This window comes from Mastigoproctus giganteus, chromosome 7 (genome assembly GCF_048544385.1).
Source record: "Mastigoproctus giganteus isolate SK-2022 chromosome 7, ASM4854438v1, whole genome shotgun sequence".
In the NCBI taxonomy this organism is placed as follows: Eukaryota; Metazoa; Arthropoda; class Arachnida; order Uropygi; family Thelyphonidae; genus Mastigoproctus; species Mastigoproctus giganteus.
The window spans coordinates 61,781,608-61,794,318 of record NC_143581.1 but is presented as its reverse complement, the minus strand read 5'-3'; the positions used below and the strand labels follow the sequence as shown (position 1 = coordinate 61,794,318).

The window sequence follows — 12,711 nt, the reverse complement described above, 5'->3', positions numbered from 1 at the left end:
AAGGCTTAGATGGTTTGGCCACGTATGTAGAATGTGCACGAACAGAATACCATCCACACTCCTTTGGAGACGACCCACCCAATGGAGCATCCAACGGACTGCGCCTAAGAAAACGTGGGCCAAGCAAGTGGAAAATGACTTGAAGAGCCGACGTCTCGACCTTAACCAGGCCAGGACGACGCCATGGATCGTAAAGTATGGAAGAACATCACAGAGCAAGTCCGAAACCCTGCGGCACCTACAGCAGCATACTGGTTGCGTGGCCAACCGCCTCCCCCACAGCTGCCAGCTAAGGACCAAGAAGGACCACAAAGCAATAGTAGCATAAGCTAAAGAAGGCGAACGGAAGTAGAGTAAAGTATAGATATAGTACCTCAATCCCCCTCGAATTACTCTAATAGTTCATGAGGTATGAAAAGTAGAATTATTACAGTAAAAGGTAAAAAGCATAGAAAAGGTGAAGCATAATTTTATTTAGGATAAAACCGGGAGCGTAACTTCCCATCCCTTATAGTAAGGGATCCTGGTTATTAGATATAACAATAAGAGTCAATAAGTATAAGATAAATTTATATATATAAAATGCTTACCACTGCAAAGAAAATGTAAGAAAGGCAGAATAAGTCCACATGTGTAGCATATATGCATACCTAAGCGATCGAAGCTCCCCCTCGTAACTGTAGTTAATGTCACTAAATAGCCAAAATTAATTCTAAAATCTACAACACCCTCTGCAATTTTGTATATAAATATGGAACTAGCATAGGTAATGTTAACAAATAGATAGTTCTAGGAGATATCATAGAGGATAATAGAATTGGTTCCTACCCATAGAGTAAATATAGGTACGACTTTTTCAATGAGTGTAAGCTATATATAGCTTACTACGTGGGCAGTGCCTACTATGTACATATATACATGTCCAACTAGATAGTATGAATCAGAGCAGCTGTAATACTCAATATGTTCTACGTTGATAATAATATTAGTAAATTAATAAGAGGAGTTAACCTCAATATAGTACGTGGAACACTTCCGTATGATACCCTCCAGAAATTAAAACGGAAAAAACGAAAAAATCAACAACTTACCGGTACATTAAAGTAAAATATAAATAATTAAAGGAAATATAAATAATTAAATAATCAATTTAACACAATTCAAAATCAATTCAAAACAATTAAAATTCAAATTAACGCAATTAAAAGAATCTAACGAAAATATTCAAAAATTGATTATTTAATTATTTATATTTTACTTTAATGTACCGGTAAGTTGTCGATTTTTTCGTTTTTTCCGTTTTAATTTCTGGAGGGTATCATACGGAAGTGTTCCACGTACTATATTGAGGTTAACTCCTCTTATTAATTTACTAATACATGTCCAACAAAAGCTACCTATGCCAACAGTAACTTTAACGAAATACACCTACATATTCTATGCTGTATAAGTGCGGCTCAAGATTTTATCCATAATAAGATGTGGGTTAAGGTTATTGTGCCTTTTGCTAATAGCTATCAAAATAGCTTTATGTAGGTATCGTGCAATAATATGGTGTGGGAATCCGTTTTTTGTTAACTTAGATCTGAAATCTATAAGCGTATCTATAATGTAATCTACCTTGTTACACATGCATGTTCTTCTGATACTGTGCAACTATTATATTTCTATGAATCCATTTGGAGATGTTAGAGTTCCAATTGGTGAGGGCTATGGAATTAAATTGAAATTCTTTACGTTTGTCATACAGTTTGGTGTGTATAGTATTATTAACTGTGTATATGTCTAAGTCTAGGAAGGTAGCTGATTTAGAACTGTTTGTGTTAGTACATTCTAATATTAATTCAGGTGGGCAGTATTTAATAGCTTCTGTGAGAAAGTTAGGCATGTTAATAACAATCAAATCATCTATGTATCTGTATAGAATAATGTCCTGTTTAAAGCTATTTTCAAAATGGTGAAGGTATAAGTTGGCTACTAGACAAGAGCTACAGGCTCCCAAAGCAATGCCTATGTGTTGTCTATATATGTTGCTGCCATGAAATATGTAGTTGTTGAAAATACAAAGGTTAATGAGGTTGTCCCAGTAGTATTTCTGACATGGTAATATATTTTTATATTTGTTGTAATAATTGCTAAACACGGTTTTTAGGCTGTTGTGAGGAATACTGGTAAACAAGTTATTAAAGTCGTACGTATTAATATGTTCTATGGTATTATTGTCTTTATTAGTATTTAGGTAATTTAATATCGGGCTATTATTGAGTATAATATTAGAATTAACTATATTGTCGAAAATAATTTTTAGTAGGTGAACGAGCTTATGATACGGAATCTTGGCGTAGCTGTCTCTACACGAAGTGATAAATCTAAAACCAGTGGGTGTTTTATGAAATTTAGGTATGCAGTATATGTAAGGATACATTATGTTATGGTTAGTAAACTTTAAACTTTTTATGCAGGGCCAGTATTTTCTTAGTAATGGAATTGCGTTTGTCGGTTATTAATTTGTATGTAGGACTATTGTTTAGTTCATTTAATAGTATAGTAGTGTAAATTTTTTTACATATTATGCTGTAATTATTAGAGGCTTTGTCAATAGTAGTAATAATAAACCTGTTTTGTATCTTTTTAAGATTCTATTTAATATTGGCTAGATTGAAAACCTTACCTTAGTGAGTGGTAATTTGTTGTATATTAACCTTATCTGTTTTTCGATAGCCTGGTATGTAAGTGTAAGCCAAATGTGGAAAGTTCTAAAGGTATGTTGTGTTTGTATGATAGTTTTTAGGCAGAACTGCATTAGATCTAAGTTTTGTTGTTTGATAATTGTTTTTGTACTGATATTAGTTTTTGGACGAAGTTTAAAACCAAAAGAAAGGATTTTGCACAGATCGAGGTAGTCTATGATACTCAGATCTCCAGTGATGATATGTTTATGGTGTTTGTCCACATAGTCCTGATATTGAGGTAGATGGCAATAGCATTCGGCCTCAATATCACTATTAACTAGGTTGCTAGCAGTTTTTTTGTAATTACAGACTGTAAGTCCAAATGGTTTATTATAGCTGAATCTGGTGTAGATGTGCACACTTGTAATAGGAAATTCATGTTTGTATACAGTAATACCCCGACTTACGCTACCCCAATTTACGCGAACTCTGAGTTACGCGGTTCTTGATTTTTTCGTTTGGCAACGCTGCCGCCCACTATCTTCAAGGTCGTTTTTCATATGTTATCGATATACGGTGCGACGGCGGAGAATGAGAGCGAAAGATGAACAAAATTCAACTTTGCTGCTTTTATGTTTTTATATCAGTGAAGGGGAAACACATTTCACCATAACGTAAAAACCAACACAATTCCAGCAATCGGTATAATCGCAAATGCAATTAGATCGAGTTTACTACCAGTTTATAACAGATTTCACTAGCAGAAACACACAGATTTTTCTTGTTTTATGGTAGTAACCCCTAGAAATGCGAGGTGTTAATAGCGTATCTCTGCCTCTATGGTGTTGTTTATTCAGTTGCTACATGCGCGCAGCTTTGTTAAGCGTATCAAGCGTGCCTCCTCGTTTTGTAATTGTGCTTTATTCCCTAAAAATGAGTAAAATACTTAATTAAAAGGTGTGAAAAGGAAGCGTCCTGATGAAGACACTGCAGATTCAGAGAGAAAAAGAAAAGCAATTATCGATAAACAGAGGCGGACTGGGTCAAAAATTCTTACCCAGGAAAATTTATAGTGGCCTCATACTATGGTTTATGGCCAAAATCACACTGGCCCACCGGGGTTTCCCTGGTAAGGCTTATGGCCAGTCCGCCTCTGTCGATAGAGAAAAAATATGAAATTGTGAAACGCTTTGAGCGAAATGAAAGACCATGTGATATTGCACGTGCTACAGGCCTAAATGAAGCAACGGCGAAAAGCACATGACAATTGCAAACTTGACAGGTTGAAAATTGAAAAGGGCTCAATTGTAAAGGGCTTAAAAATTTTAGAAAACAGACTCCAACGAAGAACGCGTTATAGCTACAAAGCAAGGAATAAAAAAATTATTAGCTTGCTACGAAGAAATTCTGCGTGAAAAAAAAGAACGCGCTGTGTCATCAGACGAATTTGTTAGATTTTATGAAGCCATCGACATCGAAATAACTTTTTAACGTAAGTCATTTGTTTTTTTAATACATATTTTTTATTAATATGTATAAAGAACTGCAATTTTATTAATATTTTTCTTCTAAACTAGTGTTTTTGTTAGTTCTTGGTCCCAATTAAGCAAAATTTATATGTATTTATATGCAAAATTGTACCCCGACTTACGCGATTTTCGTTGGACCCACCTATCGCGTAACTTTGGGGTATTACTGTATATGGATAATCTTATCTAAGCATATATGATCCAATATAGCATTGCTGAATTTAATATTAATGTATTCATTAGTAACCATAGTTTTATTATTTAACATAAATTTAAAAATATCCTTAAGTAGGTGGTTGAGGTGTATATTATTATGCTTATATGTAGAGTTGATTTTGGCGAGTGCTCTGAGTTTGCTATGCTTCAACCCGAAGGTAAAATCGCGAATCTGCTTGATATGTATAATAGGTTTATCCCAATTAATTAATATATCAGCAAAATCACATGTTATCTTACCTGTATGAGTTATTTTATTATTATTGGTTTTTATTACTCTGTTAGCTTTAGTTATAGGTCTTTTTACTATTTGAAAGAGTTTATATATACAAGTATCATGTATATTGTTGTTGGTATAACAATGCCCATTAAATTTATTATTGAGACCGTATGGATAAAGTTTTTTATATTTTAATATATTGATATTTTCTATTTCTAGCCTAGTACTGTGGTTGTTTTCTATATATATATATATATATATATATTTTTTTTTTTTTTTTTTTCCTTTTAAAATATTCCTAAAGGATTATTTATTTAGTTTGTTTCTTTTAATTTTTTCAGCACATCAAAAACTATGGCTATACTGCACCATGTGTAAGGTGGAAGGATTATTTTGTTCTTTTTTGGTTGTGTTTGGTGGGCCCATGAACAATGTGTTGCAGTTGACCTTGTTCACGATGCAGATATGAATCGTGGAATCACTCTTGAAACGTATGACAGCAGATTCTGCTCAGATTAGTTTAAGCTATTGGTGCAGAAGATCCAGTGACTGAAGCTGCAGATTGAATGGCCTCCAGTGCTGAGGAAATTTCTAAGGGTGGAGTTTTGAATGCAATGGAGGGGAAATGGTCCCCACCTGCAGTAAGGCAGTTAAACTCCTGCTTAGTGAGGAGGTTTTGTACACCTCAGTTAAGGTTTAAATGGATTTATTAAGCTCAGTAGCATCTTCTGAAAAACAGCTAGCACACAGATTTCTGTAATGATATACAGGAACTCTCTGACTTACCAATACTCTACTTAAGGAAATTCGACTTTATGTAAGTTTCTGCCGGCCAGTGCAAACTTAAAAAAAATTGTGGAAACGTATTTTGCATCCCGAAGCAATAAATGGAGGTATTGTGAAAATATCGTAATCTGAACACAATAACACATTGTTGGGTTTTTTTTTTTTTTTTTTTGTAATTCGTTCCAAGTCCTTGGAAGTTGAAAATTTCGCTGTATTACTAAGCTATTTATCTCTCTAAAAGGTCATATTTATAATAGAAATTGCATTACCCTTTTATCATTATCATATGTTTCCATTATAAGAATCAATTTTGAACGCCTTTGAATTAGATGCATATTTCTGGAGGTAACGACCATAAAGCAATAAAAACAATTTGCACTTTCCGGTTCATCTAATTATAAATGGGTAGTAAACTCGATCTTTTGCATTTGCGATAATACTGATAATTGCAATTCTGTGGATTTTTACGCTATTATGGTGAAATGTGTTCCCCATCAATGAAATCTTCAATCTTATAAAAAACATATTTTCAGAAACTTCTTTGTTCCTATTTACGTATCACATTGACGAAGGGAAAGCAACGAAATAAAAATGCAAGTGGTGGTAGTGCCAGGAAACGAAACAAAATTGATTTAGAAATGAAGATTAAAATGGTTAAGAAGTACAAAGCAGGACAAAGTTTGTCATCTATTGCAAGGGAATTAAGGTCTCATTGCTTCAACAGTGAATACTATTTTAAGGGACAGTGCCCGTATAAAAGAATGTGTTAAAGGATCAACGGTGATTACAAAACAGAATTCGGGTGCTATATCAAAGATGGAACAGCTGTTAATAATATGGATGGAAAATCAGATTCAGAAGCGAGTGCCCCTGAGTCTAATAACCATTCAAGCAAAAGCAACAAGTATTTATAAAGATATTAAGAATAAGTAGGGTGAACCCCAACCCAAGTTTGTGGCAAGCAACCAGTGGTTTTATAGGTTCAAGCATTGTGCTGGTTTCACACAACGTTAAAGTATGCAGTGAAGTTGCCAGTGCCGATTCTGCAGCTGCAGAGAAATTTTGTGATGTGTTGGAAAACATTAGTGATGAAGGTGGCTATTCAACACAGCAAATTTTTAACACTGACGAGACTGCTCTGTATTGGAAAAAAATGCTGGATCGAACATACATTGCCAAAGAGGAAAATACAATGCCAGGTTTAAAGGCATCAAAAGATAGGGCCACACTGTTGCTGGTGGCTAATGCAGTGGGAGATGACAAATTAAAACCACTGCTTGTGTACCATTCTGGAAATCCTCTTACATTTAAGGGCATCAATAAAGCCCCCCAACCTGTGCATTTCCAATCGAACCAGAGAGCATGGATAACAATATCTCTCTTTGAGGATTGGTTTAAATGCTGCTTCATTCCTGAGGTTGAAAAATATGGTAAAGAAGACGTTTCTTTCAAGATTTTGCTTCTATTAGAAAATACTCCTGGAAATAGATGATTTCAATTTGAGATTGAAATCATCTATTTCCAGGAGATGTGAGAGTCATATTTATACCACTAAACACAACTTCATTCATCCAACCTATGGATTGGGGTGTTATTTCGAATTTAAAAGCATACTATTTATACACATTTGTTCTGGCATTGTCTGCAGTAGACGATGAGAAAAATTTTACATTAAGGGACTTAGAAATCTTACAATATTTACCACGCGATCTTAAACATTAATAAGGCCTGGGCGGAAATTATGCCTATGGCATGTAAAAGGCTTCGAAGGATTTGAAAAAGACGAATTATATGAAGAGGTTACTGATAAGATTGTAAAGGTTGCAGAGCTACTTCAGTTGGAGGTTGATGCCAAAGACGTGGAGGAGCTAACAGAGGAAGAAGAGAAGGAATTATCTAACGAAGAACTTATTGACTTACAGGCAGGGATAGTGAAAGAAGAAAATGCTGATGAAGCTCAAGATGAACCAAACGAGGAGCCGAGACACTTCATCACCAGAGAGAGAGAGAGAGATGGCATTGGCATTTCGTGAAATTCCATCGGCAATGGCGAGGTTTGAGAAGATGGATCCTGACAGTGAACGAGTCTTAAAAGTTAACAGAGGGGTGAATGATATGCTTGCTTGCTACAAAGAAATCTATGATGAAAAGAAAAAAGCCACTGTCCAGTCGTCCATTAATATGTTTTTTCGTAAGGTTGAGTGGCCGACCCTTTCTAAATCTCCGCAGCGGCGTGCTTATCAGCTGAAGACGTCGATCTGGCAAGTAACGATGTTGTTCAAGAGGTAAAACTTATTAATGTATGCCTGTCTCCACTCTTTTTTTGTAATTTTATGATTTTGAAATTTTTTTAAATTGCATGCTTTTGTAATTATTCCTGTGCATGAGATAAAAAATTTAATAAATACAATAAATAATTCTATTTACATATTCGTCGAACATTTATTTTTTGATTCAATCAATTCAGCGAGCACAGTTGCGAGTGCTGTACAAGCATGGGGGAAATTCTGACTTAAGTAGCATTCTGCGGAACGCACTCCTTACGTAAGTCGGGGAGTTACTGTATACTTATGTTGAAGATGTGTTTCATGGAATCCATTTTGGCTGCAGGTGTTTTACTCCAGTTACTAATTATGAATTTGGATGTTCTTCAATCAACTGTGACTAAGATTATTATTGATAAATGAATAATTTTAACATTTAAAAAATTTTAAAAATTTACTTTTTTAACAATGCTAAAAAAGTAAATTTTTAAATTGTCTACCTTAGATATAATATTTATTGAACACTTATTATCTTACCTGAAAACAAATTTAGTTTTACTAAATTTGACGTCACAATTTTTCACACTGGTTAACTGGATGGTGAATCTGACTTCATCTGCAGTTTGCCACCACTTTACTTCTGGAAAACAACTATAATAAAGAAAATTTGTACCTCGCTTTACTATTTGAGACACAGTCACTAAAAATTTCAAGATGTCATCTACTGTTTATAAAAAATTCATCAATTTATATTATTAAATTAATAACTAGGTCATTCAAAAGTAGTAAGTGTGTGCAAGAAAGAAAATATGCAAGAAAGCTTGCTTTCTTGCATTATTTGCTATTACTACTACTTCTAATTCATCTTTTTTGGAATCTTCAGGTGGTCCCATATGCACAAAATGAATTTTACCATCCAATGTTTCATTTAAAATTTTGCCCACAATACTCTACTGGATAATACTTATCAGTCAAACTACTTATTTGTTTGATACTTAATACTTATTTGTTTCCTTCCAAACAAATTATAAAAGCTACTGCTATACCTTAATTGCAACATATCTTACCTCAAAATAATTTATAATTATTGTTTAGCTGCAGTTCACCAGTATTCATTCTCCTAGTTTCTGTGATACCTGCTATTCTGATATCATACTACCCTATCTTTTATGCTAGTTCCTATTTTGATGATTGTTCAAATAATTTAGCCTCTTTGGTTTCCCTAAACATGAAGCTGTATATAGTCACATGTGTGAAGACTACTGAATCCTATAATTTACCTCCCCCTTTCGATTGATTGATTTAGAAATTCTTTGCACAAGAGCTACTGCGGCTAAAATGCGCCTGGAAGGTTTTTTACAACAGTTTTGTTTGTATTTGTATTTTGCTGCGAATAGTTTCCAAGAGTCATGGAGTGACTATAGCTTATTGTAGAGATTATATTTGGTTTCATATTAGATTATAGAAATTTATTTCCCCTGAGGAACTGAAAAATGTCTGCTATATTTTTTCTATCTTCCAGTATGGTTTTGAGAGTGAGAAAGTGATGTTTGGTTTTCAACTCTTTGAAGCAACTTCGGCGCTCATCTGTAAAAGTTGGACATGTAATAAGTGCATGTTCTACTGTTTGTTGTGTGTATGACAGATAGGACATAAAGGGGGATCCTGGCTGAAATGAGCATGTCCTATTCTTAACCTTGCAAATATCTTGTCATTTGCTGGATTTCCTTGGTTGGAGTAAACTTTTAACTTGGTGCTATTTGTTATTGTTTAGAACTTGCCATTGCTGTTGACAGTGGTGTATCCCGCTGCTATGAATAACTTTTTTGTAACCTGTGGAAGGAATGGATTCGGGTGTGAAAATGTTGCTGTTGGCCTCCTTAGCAGCTTAGTCTGTTTGTTCATTACCATATATTCCGACATGACTTGGGATCCAGCAAAATCTTATGTTATGACCTTGTTCAAGGAGCTTTGATACTCGGCACTGAATTTGTTGTTGCAGTGAGTGTTTATTAGAGTTAACATTTTGTATAGCCATCATGGAGCTAAGAGGGTCAGCAAAAATGATGCTGTTTGGTGAGCTTGAGTGTTCAATTTAGTTTAGCACTAACATTATGGCTTGCAGTTCTGCAGTATAAATGCTGCAGTCTTTTGGGAGTTTTTGAGGTGGTAACATCAGATGTGTAAACTGCAGTTCCCACATGATTATCAGTTTTTGAGCCATCTGTATATAGGAAGCGATGATCTAAAAAATTGTGACTTATAAGCAGCATGCAGATGCTCGTTCGTTGTTTGGTTTTTAGGAACATTAGCAACTAAGGCCATATTGCTCTGGGATATGCGGTGGTCATTCTCTGACCTTTCCGCATCCTCCGTATTTGGTGGTGACGGGCTCGAACCCCAGTCTAATCAAGAAGCGTGTGCTATGCACTGCTGCTCCTTCCCACCTGGCTACCGAGGCACCTCATGCAGATGCTGATAGTTGATATGTGGAAGCACTTGTTTGTCCCAAATGTGGAAGGAGAAATCATATGTAGGCTGTTTGATGATCTAAGGTGGTGTAGACTGCTTTGTCAGTGCAGTTATATTATTGAGGTTAAGATTTCTACTGAGGAGAAGGTTTTTTAATCTCATGCTTGCAGATTTATTGATTCTTTGTTGTTCCAGTTCTGTTGTAAAAAGAATTTCCTGTATGGGGTGACCCGATAGGGATTTTATTTTAGTTGTGTAGGAAAGTAATTGATTATATCTTCTGATTTGTAGTGGTGGTTCTTGGGCTTCTGCATACAGGCTTTGCACAAGCGAAGTATAGAAAGCTCCAAGAACTATTCGAATGCGCAGTGATGTACTGGGTCAAGTCATCTCAGGGCACTAGGTCTCGCCGAGTCATAGACTGGTTCCGCCTTTTAATTAAACGACTAAATTCTGAGCAACACTTTACATATCACCGAAGTTTCCACTTTAATTAAATAAATGCCACAGGTAAATAGCTATTGCACTCAGTTCTAATGAAAAATCACTCAAATTATTCTAATGTTGTTGCCTTGTCTTGTCCTTTGTGTAAAGGTGAAGGCAACATAAATGTTAAATATATTTTTTAATCCTTGATTTACGTATTCATTTCAATCCGAGCAAATTTCAACCAGATAATTTTTTTTCTTTAAATTAGAAACAGGCTTCTCCCGAAACTTCAAAGTATCCAAAGCACTTCCAATTGGAGTTATCTAATTGAAGAAACACACACACACCTTTCTTGCTCTGTCATGCTCCTGAAAGAGAATGGTCGATTTTTCTTTACTAAAAACTGCAGCCATACTTTTAAACATATTTTTACATTTTATTAGCATGTAAAGCATGTAAAGCCTTGTATAACAATCTAAGATCTTTCTTTATGCCCCATGCAATTATAATAATACTAGATGCCAATTCTATTTTCATTGTGGACATTTTTCTATGTTAAAATTTTTTGAACATTTTTCTAACTTAGAAAAATGTTCAAAATATAAATAATAAAATGTGATTAAACTCCTTTAAAGCATATATAATCTAATCTCCAGCTTATATATTTTTTATTTCTGGTGCTTGTGTGACTTGCAGTCAGCTACTTTCATTTAACTGTCACAATCATTATGTGGTGAGCTACCTCTGTTAAAAAAAAAGGGGGGGCTACAGTTTCATTCATAAAAATAATGAATATTTGTCAGTAATAATGTAAGTATAATTACAATTTAATTTTCTCTTCACAAATATTATTAACTTCAGTTTCAACCAGATGAAACAAACACTATGCAGGAGTACATATAACTGGCAATTGCCAGTTATATGTACCCACAAATAAGGTTAAGGGTTGATGTGGGAGTAGGTAGTAATTGGGTGATCACTCCTTAACCTTAGAGGATAACACAAAAAAGCATGTTCTGCTTCTAAATTATCTGTAAACAGAACAAGAATTTTCCTAGCCAGTTATCTCCCTCACCCACCCAAAACATGAAAGCCAGAAAGAAAAACATGAAAGATCTTCCCAAGCTCATCAAAACTATGCCACAGCCATGCATTCACTGTTCCAGGAGTTCTTGACAATCAATCACTTTTTCTAAGTGATTTTTAAATTTTACTGAAATGACTGAAGTTTTAATGATTGAAAAAGCCATTAAGGTGTTCTATTACATATGTATCATCATTTCTGCTAAACAGTCCAAAGAGATATGATGAAGAAAAGGCTTTTACATTTCTGTACATAATTAACTTTTATCACCTTGTGTTCTTGGTCTTAATTTCCTATTGCCTAGGGAGCACAGCATCAAATTTTCATTACTTAGAGTTTTTGAGTGCATTAAGTTAATTAAAGTCCCACTAAATCAGATAACCTCTAGATATGCACTTATTAAACACCAATGAAATCGATTATCAGTCATTTTGTGCAAACCACATTAATATGCCACTAAAATATATTTTATACAAAAACATTGCAAACCAAAGTACATAACTGCTTATTTTTCTCATAGGCCATTAATAGACATCTTTGGGAAGTTTACCCCACAGAACAGACAGGTTCTACTGAATACTTATATGCACATGTAGCTTAATAAATTAAGTACAGAAATTATTTTGAAATTATAACAAAGAGCTGATATCACAATACAACTAATAAAAAGTAATGCAAAATTTGCAAAAATATAATTTTAAGGATCAAAAGAAAGATTACTCACCTTATAGTTGGAAGTGCACTTCTGTTGTTATTTTCACTGATATATTTCTCTGACTTTTGAACTTTCATTTTTTGTTCAGTAACAATTTTATTTGAAGCAAGCAGAGTTAAAAAATTCTTTGCATCAATTTTCTCAGTAGGAAGAAGTTCATCATCCTTGTTCACTATATCTTCCACAAATTCATTCACAAAGGACAGTTTACTTAAATAATCATTCTGAAAGAATCAGATATTAATTACACCCAGAAAAACAATTTCCTAATCATGATTAACAAACTTAGAAAAACTTTAATAGTAAACCATAAAAAATTCCACC

General features: G+C 34.3%; 1 protein-coding gene across 1 annotated transcript in view; it reads right to left on the bottom strand.

Annotated features, from left to right (window-relative positions):
• Window positions 1-12,711, bottom strand: part of LOC150082954 (putative ATP-dependent RNA helicase TDRD12) — a 180,325-nt gene that overhangs the window by 39,659 nt on the left and 127,955 nt on the right. Inside the window, exons 10-11 of the mRNA XM_090378334.1 lie at window positions 12,397-12,611; window positions 8,225-8,338 (exon numbers count right to left, since the gene is read on the bottom strand). Coding sequence (XP_090234460.1) covers window positions 8,225-8,338; window positions 12,397-12,611 — 329 coding nt within the window. The remainder of the gene's footprint in view (window positions 1-8,224; window positions 8,339-12,396; window positions 12,612-12,711) is intronic.